Source organism: Equus przewalskii, chromosome 8 (genome assembly GCF_037783145.1).
Source record: "Equus przewalskii isolate Varuska chromosome 8, EquPr2, whole genome shotgun sequence".
In the NCBI taxonomy this organism is placed as follows: Eukaryota; Metazoa; Chordata; class Mammalia; order Perissodactyla; family Equidae; genus Equus; species Equus przewalskii.
Genome location: NC_091838.1, coordinates 83,975,407 through 83,999,336, shown reverse-complemented (window position 1 = coordinate 83,999,336; position 23,930 = coordinate 83,975,407). Strand labels below are relative to the sequence as shown.

The 23,930-nt window shown below is 62.4% G+C and overlaps 1 protein-coding gene across 28 annotated transcripts; it reads left to right on the top strand.

Moving 5' to 3' along the window:
• Positions 1-347: 347 nt before the first annotated feature.
• Positions 348-23,920, top strand: SCRIB (scribble planar cell polarity protein). Of its 28 annotated transcripts, none has more exons than XM_070632191.1 (38): positions 348-792; positions 1,949-2,066; positions 2,179-2,257; positions 2,339-2,428; positions 2,531-2,587; positions 2,689-2,752; positions 2,844-2,918; positions 2,987-3,131; positions 3,594-3,712; positions 4,002-4,201; positions 4,290-4,456; positions 4,545-4,675; positions 4,769-4,894; positions 5,673-5,840; positions 6,396-6,794; positions 7,601-7,645; positions 8,194-8,283; positions 8,908-8,985; positions 9,874-10,197; positions 10,312-10,392; positions 10,477-10,731; positions 11,042-11,152; positions 11,251-11,544; positions 11,636-11,824; positions 18,795-18,905; positions 18,987-19,034; positions 19,239-19,313; positions 20,924-20,986; positions 21,543-21,623; positions 21,748-21,855; positions 21,944-22,103; positions 22,178-22,313; positions 22,417-22,602; positions 22,703-22,845; positions 22,922-22,959; positions 23,086-23,160; positions 23,413-23,464; positions 23,544-23,920. In XM_070632191.1, exons 1-38 carry the CDS (start codon positions 634-636, stop codon positions 23,687-23,689), a joined length of 4,986 nt encoding a protein of 1,661 aa, XP_070488292.1. In that variant the 5' UTR covers positions 348-633; the 3' UTR covers positions 23,690-23,920. The 28 variants fall into 28 exon arrangements, with proteins under 28 accessions (XP_070488292.1, XP_070488291.1, XP_070488293.1 ...); XM_070632190.1 differs by having other exon boundaries at positions 7,583-7,645; XM_070632192.1 differs by lacking the exon at positions 7,601-7,645.
• Positions 23,921-23,930: the final 10 nt, after the last annotated feature.

Below are 23,930 nucleotides of genomic sequence, written 5' to 3'. Positions count from 1 at the left end.
GAGCCCCTCCAGTCCCAGACACGTTAAGTCGGCCAGGCAAATGGAGCGACGGCTCCGCCCGGTGCCCTCCCTTCGGGGAGCCCACGTCCCAGCGGGAGAGGCCGCGGGGCCAATCCCGGGTGGGGGCAGGCGGAGGGAAGCGTTGGCCGGCGTGCGGACTCCAGCTCCCAGCATGCTTCGCTCCGCGGGGGCGGGAGACGAGCTTCCCGGCAGTCTGTGCGCGGGACTGCTACGGGTCCTCGGAGGCCGTGGCGCCGCGGAGCCTTGTGGGGGTTGCAGTTCGGGCGGCGAGGGCGGGCCTCGGCTTCCCGGCGGGCTGCGCGGCGGCCGGCGGTTGTCGGCGGGGCAGTCCGGCGGGCAGCGGCGGTGGTGGTTCCGGCTGCGGCGCAGCGGCGGACGAGCGGACGGGCCGAGCCGAGCGGGCCGGGCGCGATGCGGGACCGCCGCCGCATCCGCCGCCTTCCGAGGATCTGAGCGCCGCCGGGCCGCGCCCCCCCGCCCAGGCCGCCGCGGTCCGAGCGTTCCGAGCGTGCCGCCCCTCCCCCGTCCCGCCGGCTGCCCGGCGCTCATGCGGGCCGAGCCCCGCCCCCGCCCAGCCCGCCCGCCCGCGCCCGCCGCGCGCCCGCCCGCACCATGCTCAAGTGCATCCCGCTGTGGCGCTGCAACCGGCACGTGGAGTCGGTGGACAAGCGGCACTGTTCGCTGCAGGCCGTGCCCGAGGAGATCTATCGCTACAGCCGCAGCCTGGAGGAGCTGCTTCTCGACGCGAACCAGCTGCGCGAGTTGCCCAAGGTGAGCGGCCGCGGCACTGTCGCCCGGCCTGGGCGCCGGCTCGGGGTCGGGCCGGTCCCTGCTCATCCGAGCCCTCAGCAGGCGCTCCAGCCTACCCTGCTGGTTCTTACTGGCCAGAGCTCCACCCCGGCCAGCCCCACCCTCCTCACCCACCGCAGGCGCTGGCACCAGGTGGCAACGGTCATCAGGGGCTGGGATGGTCACTGATCCTAGGGAAGGAGCTGCGGTGGGGGAGCTGAATGGGGTCGGGGTGAACCTGGTCTAGCCCACGGATGCTAACTTCTCGGGCTGCTCTGGCGGTGGGAGCCCAGCCTTCTGCCAGGACTACTCTCCTCCTCTTCCTGGGCGCTGGGGGGCAGCCCTCTTAAGGTGCTTATTTCTGACAGGTCTGCATTCCCTTTGCTTCTTACTGTTGCTGTGCCTTCTGGTTAGCTAGTGCTCATTCTGGTAAGGCTGCTGTGAAGAGGAGGTCAAAGGAAGCAAGTCACAAAAGGATTTCCTCTCTGGAGACGGGGTGCTAAGTGGCTTAGTGCCTGGGGGATGCAGTCCACAGAGGGTGTGGCTCTGCTCTGGGCTTGGACGTGAGGGCTGTCCCTCCGTTTCTAGGTCCCACGTTTCCCGCAGCCCCTGCATGCAGCCCCACATGCGACTGTGGCATTTGTGGTGCTCCACTGTTTTCGTTACTTGTTTTGGTGACTGCCAGGTTGTTGCCACAGCCCGGGCCTGGACCAGTTGCTGGGAGTGCAGTAGCAGAAATCACTGCGGGCCCCCAAAGGCCCGCCTGCCTGGTGGGTGGGGTCCTGAGGGACACACAGGGCAGGGAACAGGGACTGATCCAGTCAGAAGGAGATAACTTCTGAGCTACGATTTGAACACAGAAGGCCGGTGACATTGCAAGATGGTGGTAGGTAACACACCTGAGGTGATGTGAAAGGACCACGTTTTGAGTCTAGGGAGTTAAAAGCATAGCAAAGTGCGCACATGTTTTTTGTTCCTTGCTTTTCTTGTTGCGGGCTGGGATGATGTGGCAGGACCTCGGGTTCCTGTGTGACCTGGCAGCCGGAGACCCAGAGAAACCATGATCTGTGAACTCATGTCTGTTGTAGAGGGACGTTCTGCTACAGGGCACATCCCCTGACCCCTTCTCTGCCCACAGCCTTTTTTTCGGCTGCTGAACCTGCGCAAGCTGGGCCTGAGTGACAACGAGATCCAGCGGTTGCCCCCTGAGGTGGCCAACTTCATGCAGCTGGTGGAGCTGGACGTGTCCAGGAACGGTGCGGGGCCCGGGACGGGTCTGGAGTACAGCCTGGGGGTGGAAGGAAGAGCTCTGAGCTCCAGGAGACTGTAGGGGTTTATCCGTAGTGACCGTGTCCTCTCCTGTCACAGACATCCCTGAGATCCCTGAGAGCATCAAGTTCTGCAAGGCCTTGGAGATCGCGGACTTCAGTGGGAACCCCTTGTCCAGGTGGGTGGGGCGTGGTAGTAGGATGTGGGAGGTCCCGCAGCCCCAGCCTGGGTGTCTGAGGTCCCCCTCCCTCTGACATAGGCTCCCTGAAGGCTTCACTCAGCTGCGCAGCCTGGCTCACCTGGCCCTGAATGATGTCTCCCTGCAGTCGCTGCCCGGGGACGTGGGCAAGTGAGTGCCCCTGTGGGAGGGGTATGGTTCAGCCCTGCTCCTGCACCTTTTTCTGCTGTGCCATCCCTGCCTCCCTCACGCCCCGCCCTGTCTCTCTTTCAGTCTCGCCAACCTGGTGACCTTGGAGCTGCGGGAGAACCTGCTCAAGTCCCTGCCTGCGTGAGTGGGCTCAGGCCCCCCACCAGCTTCTGGCTCGGGCTGCAGCCCTGGGTGCTGTGGGCCATGCGGTCAAGATGGAACTTGCTTTGTTTCCTCTACAGGTCCCTGTCCTTTCTGGTCAAGCTGGAACAGCTGGATCTGGGAGGCAATGATCTGGAAGTGTTGGTGCGGAGAGGGTGGGGCCTTCATGGGGCGGGGCCAGGCCAGGCGGGTGAGCCTTGGCCTCTACTGTCACGCTGTCTGTCTGTTCTTGCAGCCTGACACCCTGGGGGCTCTGCCTAACCTGCGAGAGCTGTGGCTGGACCGGAACCAGCTGTCAGCACTGCCCCCGGTAAGTGAGGGTGTGGCTGCCCCTGCCTTGTGCTGCTCCGTTTTCTGACTGTCTGCATCCACCCTCAGGAGCTGGGGAACTTGCGCCGCCTGGTGTGCCTGGATGTGTCGGAGAATCGGCTGGAGGAGCTGCCTGCGGAGCTCGGCGGGCTGGTGCTGCTCACTGACCTGCTGCTCTCCCAGAACTTGCTGCAACGGCTTCCTGACGGCATTGGTCAGTGCTGGCCTGGGCCCCAGGAGGGGCGGCTGGTGGTGAACCCAGGCCTAGAGGAGGCTCTTGGGGCGAGCACTTGGCCCCCCCCAAGTTCTGGGAGACGTCCTCGAGGAAGGGGAGATCAGGCTGAGGTCTGGGGTGAAGTGACTGCTGCGCTTGAGGAGCCGAGGCAGCTCTTGGCAGAGTGAGGATGGTGAGGTTGCCAGGGTAGGCGAGCAGAGCTTGTGGGGGCTGGCAGCTCATCCCCAGAACTGGGAGCACGGAGGACGCCTGGAGCAGGTGGACACGGCCAGTCAGGGTTGCAGCAGGACAGGTAGGAGGAGGGCGTGCAGGTCTGGGTCTGGGCCCGGGCCGGAATGCTCAGCGCCCGCTCATTCTCCAGGGCTGCGAGAAGCAGGTGAGGGCAGGCTGGCCCCACCCTCTGTCCCACTCAGCCCTGTCGCCACGTTTCCCGAACAACAGGTCAGCTGAAGCAGCTGTCCATCCTGAAGGTGGACCAGAACCGCTTGTGCGAGGTGACCGAGGCCATTGGGGACTGCGAGAACCTGTCTGAACTGATCCTTACGGAGAACCTGCTGACGGTAGGGCGCAGCCTGGGGGCGCCCAGGCCTGGCAGGGCTTGGTTTCAGAGTCAGCGTGGGAGGCAGAGAGGATGGGGGCACCTCGAGGCGTGCATAGCGAGGGTGAGGGTGCCAGTGTGTGTCGGTAGCTAGACGTGTTCTTAGACAGGAGGCCAGTGGCAGGACACGGTGGGGGAGGGGGAGGAGGGGTCAGAGCAGGAAGTAGAGACTGGACCTGGCATTTTTATTTGCATTCTCCAAACCCCTAGTGAGCTTATGCCCATCTCTGACCCACCCTTTTGTTGGCCAGGCCCTGCCGCACTCCCTGGGGAAACTGACCAAGCTGACCAACCTCAACGTGGACCGGAACCACCTGGAGGTGCTGCCACCCGAGATCGGAGGCTGCGTGGCGCTCAGTGTCCTCTCCTTGAGGGACAACCGCCTGGCTGTCCTGCCGCCCGAGCTTGCCCACACGGCCGAGCTGCACGTGCTAGACGTGGCCGGGAACCGGTGAGTGCCCGCCTGCCCTGCCTGACCCCCGTCGAGCTGACCATGCCCGCCGGCCCCCGCTGAGCTGACCATGCCCGCCGGCCCCCAGGCTGCAGAGTCTGCCGTTCGCACTCACCCACCTCAACCTGAAGGCCCTGTGGCTGGCTGAGAACCAGGCCCAGCCTATGCTGCGGTTCCAGACTGAGGACGACGCCCAGACCGGCGAGAAGGTGCTCACCTGCTACCTCCTGCCGCAGCAGCCCCCACCCAGCCTCGGTAGGTCGCTGCCTGCTGGCAGCCATGACCCAGGGGTGGATGTGATCTCAGGCAAGGCTGGGGTCCCCCTGACACTTGCTTCCCGCAGAGGATCTGGGGCAGCGAAGCAGCCCTTCGGAGAGCTGGAGTGATGCCCCACTCAGCCGTGTCAGCGTCATCCAATTTTTGGAGGCCCCTTCGGGCGACGAGGATGCTGAGGAGGCTGCTGCTGAGAAGCGGGTATGGGGGGGTGGGGTCTGTGGGCAGGCCACCATCTCCCCACCCCCATCTGATCCCTGCCCTGCCCACCCCTCATCCCTGTGTCCACTGCAGGGCCTGCAGCGTCGGGCCACGCCTCACCCCAGCGAGCTCAAGGTGATGAAGAAGGGTGTTGAAGAGCGTCGGAGTGAAGCGTGCTCCTGTGGGCCAGATCCGGGACCACCCTTGTCCTCAGAAGAGGTGCCTGTGGGGATTCGTGGGGTGCAGGGGGTTGCCACCGCGGAGGGCTTCTCCTCCTGGGAGTCCTGGGCATCTCGTTCATCCTCGGTCTAGGGTTCTGAGGGTCTGGGGTGGGCATGAGGGAAGAGAGGAGCCTGGTGAGAGGGCAGAGAGGCCCAGGGCCTTCCTGCAGACCAGGGCCGTGCTGGGCAAGGGGTGCTGGGACGGATTCGGGGGGACGTGTGGTGTAGACAAGTGGGGCAGGAGTGCAGGAGGAGCCAGAGGCAGCTGTGCCCTTGGTGACGTGAGATGGAGATCTCGGCCTGTGGGCTGGTGTCTCCCTCAGGGGCCCACACAGCTGACACAGGTGTTACCAGCTTCCATGAAGAGGGCTGGGACTGTAGCTGGGCAGGCCCAACTCTGCTAGTTGAAAGCTGCTGGCAGCAAGGCTAGGGGAAGCTTCGGGGCCTCTGGGGCACAGCAGGGCATCTCTGGTGCCCAGGGGGCATAGAGCAGGGGCTGTGTTTGTGGTGTCTGGCCACCTGCACCGTGGAGCTGACATGGCTCTCTTGGGGAGCTGGGCTCACATTTAGGCACCTGTCCTTTCTCGGGCTGGCGTCTTCCTGGGACTCGTTCAGTCCCTCTCTTCTGGTTTTTTGGAAAGACTGTTGAGGGGCTGAGCCACACCTAAGGCATGGCTTTGCATGCTTGAGGTTTGCCTTGGTGGTAGCATGGTTTCCCTGGGGCCTGGGACAGAGTGTGGTTCTTGCTGCCTGATCCACTGTGTGACCTGCCACAGGAGAAGAGGCTGAGTGCCATGTCTGGCCTGAGCGAGGATTCACACCTGTCCACCAGCACGGCCTCCCAGGGCGAGCCGGAGGGCCCGCTGGCTGAGGCAGAGGGCCTGAGCCAGCAGGAAGCCGTGTCAGCTGCCCAGGAGGAAGCTGCAGAGGAGGCCTATGAGGAGGTGAGGCTGGTGTCAGAGGCCACTCACTTGCCCAAGGGTGGGGGCCACTCCTTGCCCCTCGCCCCTTTCTCCTCCCAGGGAGGGATGTGGTCAGGAGCAGTCAGGGTGCAGGTGGGCCACACAAGTGGCCTCTTGCCTCTGCAGAGCTCAGTAGGGGCTATGCTGCCTCAGGCAGGGATGAGGGGTGAGGGTCTCCCCCGCAGCATCCGGGTTCAGCATCGTTCCTGCTCTCCCACGTCCATCATCACCACACGTTCCCCTGCAGACTGTCCCCTGACCCCCAGGAGCCCCTTTTCCTGGCCTTGACAGTGCTGACAAGCATCAGGTGCTCAGAGCCCCTTGTGTGGGGCAGGAGGAGTGTCCTGGCTCCTTGGCCTTCTTGGAGCTGAGCCATTTCCTACCCCCACCGGGCAGCCCCCATCCTTGTTCTTCATGTGGCAGGGAGCCTCTTGGAGACCCCATCTGCTTCCAGCTGCTCAGCAGGGCTTCCCTGGGCCCTTCAGGGGTGGGGAGCGGGTGGGCCAGGCCACCGCCCTCACGCTCAGCTCTGCACAGCCCACAGTGCGCTTTGCAGAGGACACGCTGTTGCTGCCAGGGGAAGACGGCGAGAGTGAGGAAGGGCAGTTGGAGGCCCCCTGGTCTCTGCCTGGTGGGAGACAGCGGCTCATCCGAAAGGACACACCTCACTACAAAAAGCACTTCAAGATCTCCAAGCTGCCCCAGCCCGAGGCCGTCGTGGCCCTGCTGCAGGGGACGCAGCCGGACAGTGAAGTGGTGGGGCCTGGGGGCTGGCACAACGGCCCCCACTTGCCCTGGGCTCCTCGGGCAGAGGTGGAGGAGGCCGAGGAGGAGGAGGCCGAGGAGGAGGAGGAGGAGGAGGAGGAGGTGGTAGCGGTAGCAGCCGAGGCCGAGGAAGAAAAAGAAGAGGCTGTGGCATCCGTGCCGTCCGTTAAGGTGGGTCTCGCCCCACGCACTCACCCAGCTGTCCCGGCCCCCAGGTGGTGTCGGCACTGCTCGTTACCTCGTCTCTAGGTTCTGGCTGGCATTGATCTCAGGCAACGCTTATGGCCGTTTGGGGCCTTTGTCCTGACACTAGCTGGCAAGGGAGGGGCCCATCCCCCAGGGCCACTGGCTGCAGGATCCCCCCCTGGGCTGGGCACTGACTTGGGCCCAGAGGCCCTTGCTGGCCTTGCAGCTCCATCCTGGGGGTCTGGCAGCCACCCGTTGCTGCCCAGGCTCTTCTGCCTTCTCGGGCCCTCCTGAGGGCTGGGCCTCAGACCAACCACGGGGCCCTCACCCTTTCTCTGACCCTCAGGTGGTTTTCATGGGCCCCACACAGGGTCCTGCCTGCTTCCTGGGGACACCCCACCCCCACAGCACCCCTGTGCGTGGCAGCACTTTGGTGGGTGTGCACCGAGTTCCTGCGTGACATCGTGACAGTCAAGGGGGCGTGGATGGTTGAACATGGGACAGTCAGGCCTGGGCTCAGCTTGCTGTGGGGCTCACCCCTGACCAGCTAAGCCTGCCCTGTTTGGAGATCAGCAGCAACAGCCATATGTCCAGACCGGCGGGACCCTGTGCCGGGGGCAGCGCCAGGCTCAGGCGGGGAGGGGCTGGTGCTCAGGCTGCGGGAGCTTGGTGTGGTCTTTTCTCTCCTTTCTGCTCATGGTGGGGCCAGGCGAGGCGGTGGCGGGGCCGGGCGGCGGCTCACCTGCATGCCCTCGCTGGTCCTGTCCTAACAGGGGGTGTCGTTTGACCAGGCCAATAACCTGCTGATAGAGCCCGCTCGCATTGAGGAGGAAGAGGTCTGTACCGCTCGCCGCTCTGTGCCCCAGGCTGCTGCTCTCCTCGCTTCCTGGGCTGCGGGCTCTCGTGTCTCCTTCCCCCTCCTGCGCAGATCCCCTCCTGCGGGAGCTCCCACCCGCCGCTGTAGAGTTGGGGGTTTAGGGCCGACACGTCCTTGTGAGGCCTGCTGATCCTCTGGCACAGATGGACAGGGTCACAGGGCTGGCCTCTGGGCAGGGACTGCTTGTCTGGGCATGGGTACTGGGGCGTTTCCCGCCTTCCCACCATGGTGGCCCCGAGTTTTGAGGCAGCCTCATCCACAGAGCGGTGGTCAGGCCTTGGGCCTCGACACCCATAGGCGGGCACCCCTCCAGGCTGAGCTCCCACGAGCCCAGCCACCACATTCTGCCCTGCAACACCCACCCTGCCCACCTCCTGTCGTATCTGCGCCAGCCCTGGCAGAGGCGGTCACTGGAGAGGACTGGGCCCTCCCCGTCCCCTGCTGCCCCCACAGGCAGCCCCCACCCCTCACGGCCCTCCCTAGACACCTTGTCTGTTCTGTTTCCAGCTGACGCTCACCATCGTGCGGCAGACAGGGGGCCTGGGCATCAGCATTGCAGGCGGCAAGGGCTCCACCCCCTACAAGGGGGACGATGAGGTGAGGAGCTGCCCACTGTGCCCGCCCCTTTGGCCGGCCATCTCGGCCAGGTCTCCGCTCCACACACCTTTGTCTTCTGTGAACATTTTTGTGGTTCTGTGGGCTGTCGGGCGGCACCCCTGGACTTCCCAGCTCGCTTTCTTCTGGGTGCTCTGCTCGCACTTGGGCTTGCTGCCCCCAGGAGAGCACATGCTCTTGGGTGCTGGGTCCAGCCCTGCGTGCGACGCTGACTGACTGAACCTGTGCAGGCTTCGAGGGTTTAAGAACGACTTAGTGAACGTGTCCATGCCCAGTCACCTTTGTGATCACACGTCTCCTTTTCTAGTTGCCTGTATGTTGTGTTTGGGATTGAAAACCTTTTCTGGAGGGCAACCTGTGCCTTCTAGCTCCCTGGTGTGGGGACCCCCCACAGTCCGAGCCCAGCCCCTGACCGCCCCGGGCCCGCTCCTTCTCTCCCCACACCTTTGGGCATCTTTGCAGCCTCGGTTGGGAGCAGTCTCCCTCGGCTGGGGGCTTCTGGCTGTTGCACAGCCACTGAGGGCCCCTCCCCGAGAACGGGCAGGATGGAGGCCGTCTCCGCGGCCTCTGCAGTGCTCTCGGGCTCAGCTCCTACGTGTCCTTTAGGGCATATTCATCTCGCGGGTGTCCGAGGAGGGCCCCGCAGCCCGGGCAGGAGTCCGCGTGGGCGACAAGCTCCTCGAGGTGAGTCCTGGCTACTGTCTGAGTGGGCCACTGTCTGTGGGGGTCCACACAGCCCCAGCTGTCAGGTGCTTGTCTGCCTCCCCTGTGGAAGTTGGGGTCTCTGGCCCCTCTCCCCTGAGAGACCTGAGCATGGGACCCCAGGCAAGGTATGGAGCTTATCCATAAGCCAGAGGTTCAGGAGGCCCAGCTCCCTGAGGCAGACCCCCATCTGGGCACGTGGCCCAGAGAGATGGGGTGCTGTTGTGCCAGTGGCAGAGGTCTCTTAAGGAGGGGCCAGCCCCGAAGGTGGTCAGACTTCCGGTGGGTCTGGATGGGGGTTTGATCTTGTCCTGGAGGCCCTGTCTGAGCACCTGCCTGAGCCCAGCCCTGCAGCTGTGTCAGGGAGCTTGCAGGAGGCCGTGTGCTCACAGCTGCCCCCACAGCTGGGTCTGAGGGCAGTGCCCCCTTCCTGAAGGGCCAGGCAGGGGCAGTGGACAGGTAGCTGCAGGGCCAGGCAGGGCTGATTGTGTCCCCAAGGTCAACAGAGGAACTGCTGTGTGCTGGGTGGCTGGGAGGGCTGAGGAGGGGAGAGCCTCACCCCATCGGGGGTGGAGGTGCGGGGCTAGTAACTTGATAACCCAGGCATCCTGGGTGGTGGGACTGCTGAGAGGAGGGGCAGGGAGTCTCCAGGACTGGGGACACAGGCGTAAACCAGCAGGAAGAGCGTCTGCCTGCCCCTTGACCAACTCACGTCCTGAATCTGGGGTTGCAGAGATTTGGGGGGATGGGCAGCAGTCCCCCAGGAACCCTGTGGCCTGTCCCCTGCTCTGTCTCTCCATCCGTGGAGGGGGGTGTGCGTGGAGCCTTCATATGGCCGTGGCCTGCCTTGACGAGTGCCATGGTCTGCAGGTGAATGGCGTGGCCTTGCAGAGCGCCGAGCACCACCAGGCTGTGGAGGCGCTGCGGGGGGCGGGGGCCACTGTGCAGATGAGGCTGTGGCGAGAGCGCATGGTGGAGCCTGAGAATGCGGTCACTGTCACACCTCTGCGGCCTGAGGACGACTACAGCCCCCGGGAGTGGCGGGGAGGTGGCCTGCGCCTGCCCCTGCTCCAGCCCGAGAGCCCTGGGCCCCTCCGCCAGCGCCACGTGGCCTGCCTCGTGCGCAGCGAGAAGGGGCTGGGCTTCAGCATCGCAGGCGGGAAAGGCTCCACACCCTACCGGGCTGGAGACACGGTGAGGCAGGCATGGCAGGCAGGGAGGGGGTGCTTTGTGTCAGAGTGGAATCAGGACCAGCCGCAGTAACACACCTCTTGGCATCGCCTGGCTCTCCTCCCCTCTGCCTTGTAGGGCATCTTCATCTCCCGCATCGCTGAGGGTGGTGCTGCCCACCGGGCAGGCACCCTGCAAGTCGGCGACCGTGTCCTCTCGGTGAGTGGAGGTAGAGAGGCTGCCCCAGCTTCCCGTTCATTGTGCTTGCCCCGCAGGGTTCACTGACTGCTTACACTTTTGTAGATCAATGGGGTGGACATGACTGAGGCCAGACACGACCACGCCGTCTCCCTGCTGACCGCCGCCTCCCCAACCATTGCCCTGCTGTTGGAGCGGGAGGCTGGAGGGCCCCTTCCCCCCAGTCCCCCACCACACTCCCCCCCACCCCCCATTGCTGCCACCACCACAGTGGTCACTGCCACCCCTGGGGAGCCCGGGCCACTGAGGCTGGCCCCCAGCCTACTGACCGCTGCTCTGGAGGGGCCATACCCAGTGGAGGTGAGACCCTAGCTCTCTCCCTGCCCTCCCCCCGCCCCTTTCTCCACGTTCACACAGCTGTAGGTGTGGGATGCTGGTTCCCCTGGGTGGGTAGGTCCCAGGACGCTGGGCCTCTGTTATGTGGTTGGTCTCTTCCTGCTGCGGTTCCCTGTGCCCCCTGATGTTCTCTCCCTGCAGTGACTGGCAGGGACAACGCCCCCATTCCTGATGACCTGGCTGTAGCTTGCCTGGACCCACACACTCTCTGGGCTGGAGAAGCACCCTCTGCTGCTCTGACAAGCCCGTTCTAGCTGTCCCTTTGTGTCCCCAGGAGATCTGCTTGCCAAGAGCTGGAGGCCCACTGGGGCTTAGCATCGTCGGAGGCTCTGACCACTCCAGCCACCCGTTTGGTGTCCAGGAGCCTGGCGTGTTCATCTCCAAGGTAGAGTGGGTGCCATATGCGTCTCTATATGAGGGAGCACGGCCAGGGCACAGGGCAGCGAGGCCCCCAGCCCACTGGAAACCACCTTCCCCCAACAGGTGCTCCCCCGGGGCCTGGCTGCACGCAGTGGCCTGCGGGTTGGTGACCGCATCCTGGCGGTGAACGGGCAGGACGTGCGGGAGGCCACACACCAGGAAGCGGTCAGTGCCCTCCTCCGGCCTTGCCTGGAGCTGGTCCTACTTGTGCGGAGGGACCCGCCGCCCCCAGGCATGCGAGAACTCTGTATCCAGAAGGCCCCTGGGGAGAAGCTGGGGATCAGCATCCGTGGGGGTGCCAAGGGCCACGCTGGGAACCCCTGCGATCCCACGGATGAGGGCATCTTTATCTCCAAGGTGAGGCCCCGCCCTACTGGGCCCTTGGGCCAGAGAAGAGGGGCCCGGGGCGAGGCCCGTGCTGAGCTGTGGGGCCTGGGTCTCCCTGCAGGTGAGCCCCATGGGAGCAGCAGGGCGCGATGGCCGGCTGCGAGTGGGGCTGCGGCTGCTGGAGGTGAACCAGCAGAGCCTGCTGGGCCTGACTCACGGCGAGGCTGTGCAGCTGCTGCGCAATGTGGGCGACACCCTCACCGTGCTTGTCTGTGATGGCTTCGACACCAGCACCAACATGCCCCCTGAGGTCAGTGCCCCCCGACCTGAGGTCAGTGCTCTGCCACAGGGACCTGGTCCTGCTCCCAGCACGGCCTGGTGGTGTCTATGATGACCTGATTTTGTGCAGGCTAGGACAGCCAATCCTTTCTGCCTCCAAGGCTGGGAAGTGCTCAGCCACCAAGCATTAGCCACAGGTGGGAGCTATGGCCTCAGCGGCCTCCTCATGGTGTGTGGAGGCTCTGCTTCCGATAGGACAGGGTACGTGAGGATGGCATGGTCAGGTCCTGGAGGAGGGCAGTACTTCCAGGGTGTGGCCATTAGACCAGGACAGGATGGCTCAGAGCCAGGCTGGGGCCCCTCAGGACTGTGCCTACAGATGCGCAGAGGGACCCCACCTCGCTTGCCCAAGCTCTGTTCTGAGACGGAGACAGAGCTTGCTTCTCAAGACCTTCCATCCCAGAGCAGAAACCACGGTGGGGCACGTGGGAGGACCCAGCTCTCTTCTCTCCCAGCTCCCCAGGAGAAGTGTCAGCTGCCAGGACCAGGACTGGGCTCAAGATGCCTGGCACCTGGCCCTGCCCGTCCCCTGGACAGACCTGGCTTCTGAGCCTCGGCTGTGTCACCCTCTTCTGTCTCCTCCACTGCCATCCCTGGGCCCCTTGGCAGCAGCTGACGTGGCTGCGTCCACCGGCAGCCCACGTGAGCCTCTAAGGGCTCCTTGCTGGCACCGCCGTAGGGACAGTGACTTACTGCCCCCTGTCCCTGCACTGCCAGCAAGGGGTCGTCCCTCATTCTGTGTGTTGTCTCCTTAATGAGAAAGGAGTTGGCGTTTGTGTTCTTTGCTCCAGGCTGGACGCTGGCTGCAGGCCCCGCTCCATGGGCTCTGGGGCCGGCCTCGTGCTGTCTCCCTTAGTCCCCGCAGGAGCTGGTGGTTTCTGAGGCGTCATTTCTCTTAGGACTGAAGCCTGGGACATTTACTTATCTTAAATCTCTTTATTCAAAGAGAGAAAATAAGTACAGTTTCACGGTGAAGGGTTCGGACATCTGCAAGAGTGGGGGCTGGCGTGGCCCTGAGTCTACGGGGGGCGTTGCGCGCACCTGGCCTTGCTGTCTGGGCCGTAGTTCTGGCTGCCCGCACGTGCTGCGCCCGGTGCTCCCTCCCCGTGTTGCTGTGTCTGTGCAGCTCCCCAGTGCTCCCAGCGAACTTGGGAGCCCATCTTTGTGCTTTTGGGGGAGTTTCTGCAGGAAAGAGGCCTGAGGTTTTGGTGCTGGGCCAAAGCCGACAGCCTGGTCTGTCTGTCCGTCCCCCTCCGTCTGTCCCCCACCACCTCCAGCTCCAGCGGGTCGCACCCTCTACTCCGGGGCCTTCTCCTCTGGGAGTTTGTTCTTGGTCACGAACTTATACTGCTCTTTCACGTTGTCAGTGTCGTCTTTGTCACCTAGGTTGTAGATGTTTTTGTCACTTTAACTCTTTAAGAATGGTGTCTTGAGCCAGCCCTACGGCCTAGCGGTTAAAGTCTGATGCACTCCGCTTCAGTGGCCTGGGTTCTGTCCCCGGACGTGGAACCACACACCCCGTCTGTCAGGGGTCGAGCTGTGGCGGCAGCTCTCTTTGGGGAGCCAGGGGAGCTCAAGGCTGTGCACAACTGTGTGTTGGAGCTTTAGGGGGAAAAAAGGAAAAGGATTGGCAACAGATGTTAGCTTAGGGCAAATCTTCCTCTGCAAATAAAAAAGGATGGCGTCTTTGGGGTTACAGAACTCAAAATTTTTTGTGAGTTAAATCTTCTAATCTTTTCTTTATGATTTCTGGATTTTGGTTTTTGCTTAGGAAAACCTTTCCTGTTGCAAAATTGTCCAAACGTTGTCGTACATTTTCTTCTGGAACTTCTCTAAGTTTTACAGAACATGTAGCTCTGTAGTCCACGTGGTCTTGTTCTTTGAGGGAGTCTATCTGCTGTCCCAAAATGTGTCCTGAGCCGTCGGTCACGTCCCCGCGGATTGGGGAAGCCTGACTTCCTTGTGGGTCAGCCCCAGGTTCCTCGGTGTCGCGGCGTGTCCTGGCGTGCTCTGGCTGTGGGCCCGTGAGCTCCAGCCCCTTCCTGGGCGATGCTCGGCCTCCGTGCTGTCACTTGATGTATGTTTGGATTCCTAATGGTCGTCACCCACTTTTTTTGCTTCTTTTGAAAATTGTCGGTTTATTTCCATGTTTCATCTTCCTGATGAGCCTGCTGAGTTCCTAAGTCTTGGTTAGGACTCGGGATTGGCTTTGATTTTAGAGTTCTGTGACTGTGTGGGTGAGTTTTTCTGAGCGCATTCATAGGTTGCTCTCATTTCCTTATTGATCCTAATCACCATTTTGTTTAATCTTCCACTGGAAGCCCTGAGGCCTGAGTGATGGCTGCGTGTCTCCCCTTCCCGGCCGGGCCATCCGGTCCCCTCTGGGCCCCTGGTGCTGTGGGAAGCGTCGAGGCGGCCGTGGCCTTGCCTTGTGCCAACTTTAAGGGACTGTTCCATCTTGTAGTTCAATGTTTGCTGTAGTTCCTTTTATAACATTTTTTAAATTTGGGGGGCTGTCTCTGATATAACCTGTAAGAATTATCTGAGATGCGTGTTGAGTTTTCTGAAGCCCTTTTCTTGGTTTTTACACGCCTGTGCGCAGTGGCCTTGAGGCTCAGCCCACAGGTTCCCTCTAGCTGGCTTGGTGCTTTAAAGAAAAAGGAGCAGCATTTACACATCAGGAGTCTTCACGTCAGTGTCTGGATTCCTGGTACCGCTGGGCCCTCCTTCCCACAGGGCCATCTGCGTTCCTGACCCTCCAGGGCACGCACAGGGTGCTCATAATTCTTCACCCCCCTCCCCATTTTTCTTCGCCTTGGCTCACTTGCCTCACCTTTCTTAACCTGTCTGACCCCTGCAGGAGTCAGGGTTTGCCAGCTGTCTCCCTGACTGTGTGTCTTTTTGTTTTTGTTTTGTTTTGAGGAAGATTAGCCCTGAGCTAACTACTGCCAGTCCCCCTCTTTTTGCTGAGGAAGACTGGCCCTGAGCTGGCATCCATGCCCATCTTCCTCTATTTTGTACGTGGCATGCCTACCACAGCATGGCTTTTGCCAAGCAGTGCCATGTGCGCACCCGGGATCCAAACTGGCGAACCCCAGGCCGCCAAGAAGTGGAACGTGTGAACTTAACTGCTGAGCCACCTGGCCAGCCCCCCGACTGTGTTTTGATTCTGCAAACCGGTCCTGGTGTCAGCTTGTGCACAGGCTGTCTCTGGCCCGGCGCTCTGAACAGTACATGGCGGGTCTGTTGTTGGAGTTCACCTGTTCTTGGTGCACGCCTGTGCATCTAGGGCCCCTGCTCAGTCCTCAGACCTGTGGCAGGGTCATGCTTGCCGTGGGGCCTTGGGCAGATGCTTGACTTCTCTGCGCCTCAATCTCTTCATCTCTGCAATGGAGTAGTAACAGTGTCTGCTTCACAGCATGATTGAGAGGATTACGTAGGGGACACAGCGCAGCACGACCCGCCTTTCCATCAGCACCACGAGCCCTGGGCGGGCCTGGTCTCCGGAGCTGTTTCCAGAAGACCCCTCCCTTCGTCCCCAGTGCGTTCGGTGCCAGGCAGAGAGCAGCCTGTCTCCTGCTGCTCTGCTCTGCTGTGGTTGTGTCCCCTGCTGGATTTCTGCCTCCTTTTCCTCCTGATCACACTCACTGAAGCTTTGTATGTTCTAACGGCCTTTTCAGAGAACAGGTTTTGGGTTTTGATCAAGACCACCTTTCTTTTGCCATGTTTCCTAGGTTTCTCCTCTAAGGAAGTGGACTCCAGTCATTCCTTCTATAGCTCTTTTAGTTTTTCTACAGATCTATCTATAAAGAAGAGATTTTCTGTATCAGCTATTTTTTATCCTGAAATCAGATTTTACATGGGAAAGGTATGATAAATACTTGATTCTTTCCTTTCGTTTGCCACTTTTTTGCATAACAAGCTAGTACCTTGGAAATCTCCAAAGATGGCTGCCAAGGTGTTTTCCTGCTTTTGTTTTTAGTGTTATTATGAAATCAGAGGTCTGTATGTTCTTGATGTGTTCCAGCCCGTTGTATTTTGTGCTCACATTGTCCCCTCGATGGGCAGTGTGGTTCCTGTGTCCGTTGAGTGTGACACCCGTCATTTGATAGCATCCTTGCTCTGCCTCCTCCCAGTGGGAGAGGTGCATAGATCCCCTGACCGGGCCGGTGCGGGTGCTTGTGGCCCTGGGCTGTCCTCGCTTTGGGCTCTGCAACAGGCGGAGCCTAGGAAGCGGGTATTTTTAGAAAGAGAAACGTCATGAGTTTGTTCTGTTATTTTCAATTCATATTTAAGGTTACAGGATTTTTACTAACTTGTTTTATATTTGTGTCTTTTTTTCTCATACTGAAAATTGTTTTCAAATGACATTACCATGATTACTTAATTTTAAAATGCAATACCAGTGTCATTACTAATAACAAGACCACTGAGAGCAATTTCTGATTTCCATGTGTCCTTAGGATTTATCCAACCAGGACGAACAATCACAGTACTGTTTCTAAGTCACTTGAAATAACTCTTTGTATCGTAATGCTGCCAACTTGATATACAGTTAGGCAGACTTGTTTTTAGTTTTTAGGGATGACTTGAAAAAGTCAATTTCTTCTTAACGTAAACCTTTACATGGTCCCCAAGCCAAAACCACACACATGGCCTTTTGAAGAATCTGATTGCCATCTCTGTGCCCCCTGCAGGCCACCATTTGTATTCATTTTGGTTTATCCTGCCATTATTTCTTTTTGGAAAATATGAGCAAATATAAAATAATGGTAAATTTGGAGAAGAGTGGCAAGATCAGTCCACCAAACCTCTGACTCGGGCCCATGCACACCTCAGTGCTGTCCCAGCGCGTCCCTTACAGCAGAGGACACAGGCCGAGGGACTCATGGCATCGGTGGTCACGGCTCCTGAGTGTCCCCTGCCTCTGACCTTGAACTTCTGACAAGCACAGGCCATCGTTGTGTAGAACGTCCCTCACCATGGAATGTTTCTGTCGATGCATTTTTGGCGGATTATCACAGAAGTGACACTGTCTTCTCTGGGCCTCCTGCTAGGACAGTGGACGGCTGTTTGTCCCACTATCGATGGTCTCCACGGTGGTGCCACCAGGCTTCCCCTCTGTCCTCTTTGAAATTAACAGGTGTTCTGTGGGGAGGCACTTAGAGCGCATGGATGTCCCATTCTTCGTCGCATCTCACCCGTGGCTCATGTTAGGGCCGTGGTGGGCGCTCTGATGTTCCGTGCTTGGCCACTTGCTCGGTACTGGAAGCTCGCTGGCTTCATTTTGTCTCACAACTGATACTTTGTCACTTTGCTGTTGATTTTGACACTCAAGTTGCCCCAGGCCTGGCTGATGAAAGGGGCTTCCCCTGGCCGCTCTGACCACGACCCCCCTTCCTCTGACTTCGGCCCGACAGAATGTGCTGGGCTCATCGCATGCTGTCCCGCTCAGCCCTGGAGTCACATCTCTCCAGGGAGCACTGCCTCCTTTTAGTGGAAGGTGATGTTTAGAAGCCAAGATCTGGGCCTGGGTGTGCTGGTCGCCGTCAGGGTGTCGTGTTCTTGAGACCCCTCAGGGGCTGGGATCGTGCATGTGTGCACATCTACGTCTGTGATTGTCTTGGTAACTGGAAAAGCCCCGGTTCACATCGTGCCAGTATCACCTGTCCCGGTCGGCGCCACAGGGCAGCGCCTGCAGGTCCAAATGGCTTCTCTGACGTGAGAGGCCAGGAGGCAGCATCCTCACTGCCGGTGCTTTCCACCCAGCCCCTCCCCGTGCGGCCATCCTCCCGTCTGTGGCCCCTGGCGCCCTCCCCTGCCCCGTGGCTTTGACTAGGTCCTTCCTGAGGTTGAGAAGGTAGGCCCCTTCGTTTTTGTTAAGTCGACAAGCTTCGTCAGAAGCCTGTCATATTTCAGTCTCCTGTTAGAGCCGTGTTTTATCCACCCCTCAGATTCCCAGTCATGCCGCTTCCCTGCCTCGCTGCTCACTGGGTGGTGACTGTGGTTTGCGGTCATTGTGGCGCCTCCTGACAGCGCCTTCTGTCGTGACACCGCGGCCCCTGCCTGCTTGGCGCTCTCGACCTTGAGCTCCGTCTCCTCTGCTGTGACCATTTCCTCTCCTTGTTTTCTCTGGGCCTATTTTTCTGCCTTTCCCTTTACTTATCATTTCAGTTGGGTTTTGGAAATGATAACTCTAGCTGGGTTGGTGTTGAGCCCACACTGCCAGCGCCCTTAGGTCACGAGGGCGTCTTCTGGGCCTGTCACTGTGCTGCCCCCTCGCCTGGTTCCTGCTGTTGGTCAAGGCCAAGCAGCTCCTTTTGTCTCTTGGGGGTTGGAAGTGAGCCATCCCCATGTCCCGCCGCCTGTGCTCACCCTCAGTGCTGGCGATCAAAGCGCATCTCACAGCAGACCACGCGCTCTGCCCTCCCAGTGCTGCCGTGGCTGCCTTGGTCCCCCTGTCCACCCTGCCTGCCAGTCACCATCTCCGGGCTCAGAGACCATCTAGCTCTTGTCGGATTGGAGCTAGTTGAATTTTCTCTTGCAGTGTGCCCTTTGTTTTGGAATCCTTGCCAGGCCCCTGCGTTGCAGATCACAGAGGCAGCCTGTGGTCTGCAAGCGTCCCCTGGCACCAAGCACGTTGCTAGCACCCCCACCCTCCACCCTGTGTCATCAGTTCTCTACTCCCCTGGTGGGTGCACACAGTCAGCCTGCCCTGCCCCCGCCACAGGCAACTTGGCCCAGCGTCGCTACCTCGGAATCCTGCCACACGTCAGAACACTCTCCGGTGCCCACGATGTGTAGACATGACACACGTCCACCCCGTGTCTCAGGGTGATGATGCAGTGTCCTGAGTGACCAGCCATGTGGTCGCTGGCAGATCCTGGGCCAGGGTTCCAGCCTACCCCTGGAGTGGGACCTTAGCCCACTCCTTTCCTCAGGTGTCCCCGGGCATCATTGCCAACCCTTTTGCGGCAGGCATCGGCCGCCGGAACAGCCTGGAAAGCATCTCCTCTATCGACCGGGAGCTGAGCCCCGAGGGCCCTGGCAAGGTGAGTACTGCCTGTGGCCGGCAGCCCCAGGGCCGGGGAGCGTGCGGCTGGCAGTCCCCGAACTGTCTGCTCTGCCCCCAGGAGAAGGAGCTGCCTGGACAGACCCTGCAGGGGGGGCCAGAGGCCATGGTGAGTGTCTGGGTCATCCCCGTCCTGCTTGCCCGGCTTCTCTCTGCATGGGCCTGGGGCTCTGAGCTCTGGCTGCCCCTCCCTGCTGGGGCACTGCAGGGTGGCCACATCCCAGACCCCACCACCCACTCCACACCCCTCGCGGCTCCCACCGCATGCTTGGTCACAGACATCTCGTGGCACTGTGTCTACTCCACTCCCCAGGGTCGGAGCCCAGAGAGCCTGAAGCTGGACTACCGCACGCTGGCTGCCACGCCTGGCACTGGCAGTGTGCAGAGGGTCAGTGTCCCTGAGTCGCACCCTGGCCTGGCCTCTGTCCACCTGTCCCATCCCTGCGTTAGCTCCCTCCCTTCACCTGAGACCCCCACAGGACAGAGCTTCTGGGCGGGCCCCACTGTGGAGGGTCCTCATCTGGGGTAGGGGTCAGGGTGGGGACTGGAGGAGGCTGAGTCAGGGCCTGCAGGGGTGGGCTGGCCAGGGGTTCCCAAGCTGGAACTCCATCTGCCAGCTTGGCATATCTATTGTCCCCCTTAACCCACGTCGTGAGGCAGGGGTAGAGGACGTGAGGCACAGAGCAAGCGGGCTGGCTGGCTCCTGTGAAGGCCCTTGGCCCCGGCCCCCTCCCATCCCTTGCCCTTGGACTCACTGAGCGGGCTGGGTGTGGGGGAGCCCAAGCCCAGCACACTGCAGGCAGAGGGAGCTAGATGGCCCCAGAGGGCTGGGGGCCGGGGCAGAGGCAGGTGGAGGCCACCAGGGCCATTAGGGGCTCCTGGTGGGATTGGGCACGAGCCGCCCTGGGCGGACAGGCTGGAGCAGCTGCAAGGAGCCTGGGATACCAGGGTTGGGGCATGAGGCCCAATACAGATAGCTGGGCTGGGGGGCGGACACTGGGCAGGATGGACACTCAGTCGTCATCCCTCCCCTAAGAGATATAAATAACCCTCCCAGCGGGTGAGCCCAGCCAGCTGCCAGTAGGAGACCCCGCAGGAACGCGAGCGGCCGAGGGCTGGGCTCCAGGAGGTGCTGAGACTTCCAAGCAGTGGGGAGGTTGTGCTGCGTGAGGGCCTTGGAAGAGCAGGAGGCGGTGAGGGGCCGGAAGGGGCGTGGGGGCTGAGGGAGCCGACTCGGGGGGTTTGGTGTAGACCCTACCCCCGTTGGCCATGAACAGTTGAGAGCAGGAAACCTGCAGGAGGGGTGCGGGTCCAGTGTTCTCTGACCAAAAAGGGGCACAGCTGTGGGGTGGCTAGCAGGAGTTGGGGCCCCCCTGGTTCGTGCACCTTTGAGGTGCATGGGGAGAGTGGCCGGGGGCTGCCTGTGGCTCAGCCAGCCCTGCTCTGGGGAAAGTCTGCTCGCCCAGCTGCTCCCTGGCGTCTTGGCAGCAGGCGGTGGGTGGGGGCATCAGTTCAGAGCACCGAGAACTCCCCATCACTGTCTCTGTCCCTGGGCCTCCCCCCGCCCAGCTCTCACTCTCTCCTGTCTCATCTTGGTCTGTCTGTCTGTCTCCATCTCTCCCTCTAAGCTCCAGACTGCCCCCACGGCAGCCGCCCACTGCTATGGACAGACACCTGGCTGCTCAGCCCAGGCTGGGGGGGAGAGCACAGGCTGAAGGCCAGGCCCACACCCCAGGCCTCCCTCCTGTCCTCCCAGCATTGTGGGGGGCGGGGGAGAGCCTGGTGGACTCCAGGCCACGGCCCTTTTGGGGAGAACCCCTTCCTGCTGGCTGAGCAGTCATCCAGGCCCATCTGGGGACATCCCCTGGGCTGTGGTCAGGTCGGGGAGCTGAGGACCAGCCTCTGTGCCGCCAAGGCAAGCACCCCGTCCCCCACCTCCTCCTCCTTGTGGGGCCCCAGCACTGCCCGACCTCACCCTACCCAACGCCCCTCCTCCAGGTACCGTCTGGGGCAACTGGAGGGAAGATGGCCGAGGCTCCCCGCTCCCCTGGCCGCCAGCAGGTGAGCGCCCACTGGGTGGGGGTGGAGAACAGTGCAGAGGGGTGCCAGTGAGCAGTGTCCGCTCCTCCAGGGAGCTGGTGCCAGGAAATAGCACCTCCCCGCAGCTGCCACCCACTGCTCAGTGAGGGCACAGCCTGTGGGCACCTTTCTGGCCAGAGGTGACTGGCAGTGGGGGTGGGGAGCTCCTTGTGGTTCCCCTGGGCAGACGAGGCTGGGTGGTCAGGGCCACCTCACCTCTGCCCATCTCTTGTCTGCGAGTCCCTTGGGGCCGGCTCAGCGCAGCCCCCCACATCCTGTCTGCCGAGGTTCCCTGGTTCCGCTGCATGGGGAGGGTGAGGCCATGAGCACCTCCACTTGCTGCACTGCCACTGGGGGTAGGCACCCACAGTGCCCAGCTCCCAGCCCCTGCCCCTTCTGGGCAGACGGGTGAGTGTCGGCCCACGCTCTGGGCACCCATCCCGGCCACCCATCTTCGCTCCTTCTCTCTCTCTTTCCCCCGATCCCCTTACCTGAACCACTGACCCTTCCCTCTGGACCCTGCCCCTGCCCTCTGCAGACAAAACCCGGGGTGATCCAGCCACTGGCTCAGGCCTGGCCAACGGGCTCCCCGGCCCCCAGGGGAGGTGATCCCCACTGTGTGAGTGCCCTGCCCCGTGGGGGGTGGGTATCTGAGGCACTCGAGGACAGCTGGTGGCTGGGTGTATGGTGGCTGCCGCCGGGACAGCTGTGCCCGCATAGCTCACACGCGCCCTGCCCGCCAGCCCCCCTCCCCTCCTTCTCCTGACGAGCTGCCCCCCAGCGTGAAGCAGGCCTACAGGACCTTCGCCGCCGTGCCCGGCCCACACCCGGCCCACGACTGCCCTGCCCAGGTATGCGGGGGGTGCCCACCCTGCTCTGCTATGTGCGCCTGCGGGTGCGCACCCAGAGGGGCCAGGTCTCAGGGCGCGCTCCCCCCAGCCCCCTGCACCTGGGCCAGCCGCCTCCCCAGAGCAGCTGACCTTCCGTGAGCGGCAGAAGTACTTTGAGCTGGAGGTGCGGGTGCCCCAGGCCGAGGGCCCCCCCAAGCGCGTGTCCCTGGTGGGTGCTGACGACCTGAGGAAGATGCAGGAGGAGGAAGGTGAGCTGCCAGGCAGGGGGTGGGCGGGCGGGGGCCGGGCTGGGCCTGGGCCTGACCTCCCTTCCCTCCCCCAGCCCGAAAGCTGCAGCAGAAGAGGGCACAGCTGCTGCAGGAGGCTGCGGACACGGGGCTCACCCTGGATGGGGAGGCCCCCGACGACGACGAGCCGGAGGAGGAGCCGCCCTGGGCGGGCTCGGGCCCTGCCGCGGGGTGAGGGGTGTGGGGTGCGGCCGGGCTCCCCCCCGTCTCCCCAGGCACCCCCTCCTGCCAGCACCCCACCCACCTGGCCCTCCTGTCCTGTCCCCTGTCCCAGGCTTGGCCCCGTGTCCTCTGCGCCCCTGGGAGGCAGTGCCCCGGTGCGGACGGCCAAAGCTGAGCGGCGCCATCAGGAGCGGCTGCGCGTGCAGAGCCCCGAGCTGCCCGTGCCTGAGCGGGCGCTGTCCCCAGCCGAGCGCCGCGCCCTGGAGGCCGAGAAGCGTGCACTGTGGAGGGCGGCCAGGTGAGGTTCTGGTGCCCACCCATCCGGGCCCACCCCACGCACGCTGCCCCCTGCGCCCAGCAGGCCGCCCAGCCCTGCCCTCCCTCCGCCTGCCCCGCAGGATGAAGTCCCTGGAGCAGGATGCTCTCCGCGCACAGATGGTCCTCAGCAAGTCCCAGGAGGGCCGGAGCAAGCGTGGGCCCCTGGAGCGGCTGGCCGAAGCCCCCTCGCCTGCGCCCACTCCATCACCCACCCCTTTGGAAGGTCTGTGTGTCCTGGGGGAGGTGGGGGCCTCGTCCTGCGGTGCACCTCTCCCAACGCCCGCTCCTTGTCCCCCCAGATCTTGGCCTCCAGACCAGCACCTCCCCCGGCCGCCTGGTGAGGAGCCAGCACCTGTTGCCCTTCCCTGCTCCCCATCGTGGCGTGGGGCGGGCTCAGGCTGCACCCCGCGCCTCACCCCTCTTCTCGCTCTCTGCCTCTCTCCCCTCACGCTGTCCTCTCAAGGCCTTGTCTGGGAGGAAGTTTGACTACAGGGTGTTTGCAGCCCTGCCTTCTTCCCGACCTGTCTATGACATGCAGGTACTGGGCCCGCCCGGCCCTTGTGCAGGACAGCCCTGCACTGCTCCTGCCACCTCTCCGCCTGTGCCTGTCCTCCAGCCTGTCCCCTCCTCCGGCACCTTCCCTGTCTGTCACCTGGCCTGCTCCTTGGGGGCGAGGCCTCCCCGCCCCGCTCCATCCCTCAGCCAGGGCTTCGAGGACCCTGCCTGGCTCACGTGGGAGGTTCAGGCCAGTCCGGCACAGAGCCCTGACCAGCTCTTCTCCCTCTTGTAGTCTCCAGATTTTGCTGAGGAGCTGAGGTCCTTGGAACCATCTCCCAGCCCCGGTAAGTTGGCAGGCCAGTCCTGGGGGTGCTGCCGGGGTGCCGGCCCCCACCAGCTCACTCCCCTGCCTCTGCCCCCCAGGTCTGCAGGAGGAGGACGGAGAGGTGGCCAGGGTGCTTCTCGGCAGGCCCTCCCCAGGCGCTCTGGGCCCCGAGGAGGTGACACTGTGCAGCAGCCGCCGCCCCATGCGGCCAGGGCGCCGCGGCCTGGGCCCGGTGCCCTCCTAGAGCGCCGGAGCCTCCCCGACTCGGGGCGGGCCCTGCCAGCTCTGCCACCACCCTCGCCCCGAGTCTTTTAACCTGGGTGTTAGCGTTTTAAAGAGACCCCTCAGGAGTTCTGGCCGCTGACTAACTGCCCCTCCCCAGCTGGGACCTCTCGGCAAGACTGTAACTAGTGATGTTTGTACAACCAAAGACTCTATTTTGTGGTTTAAGGAGAATAAAATTGACTACGTTTTACCTCCCGTTT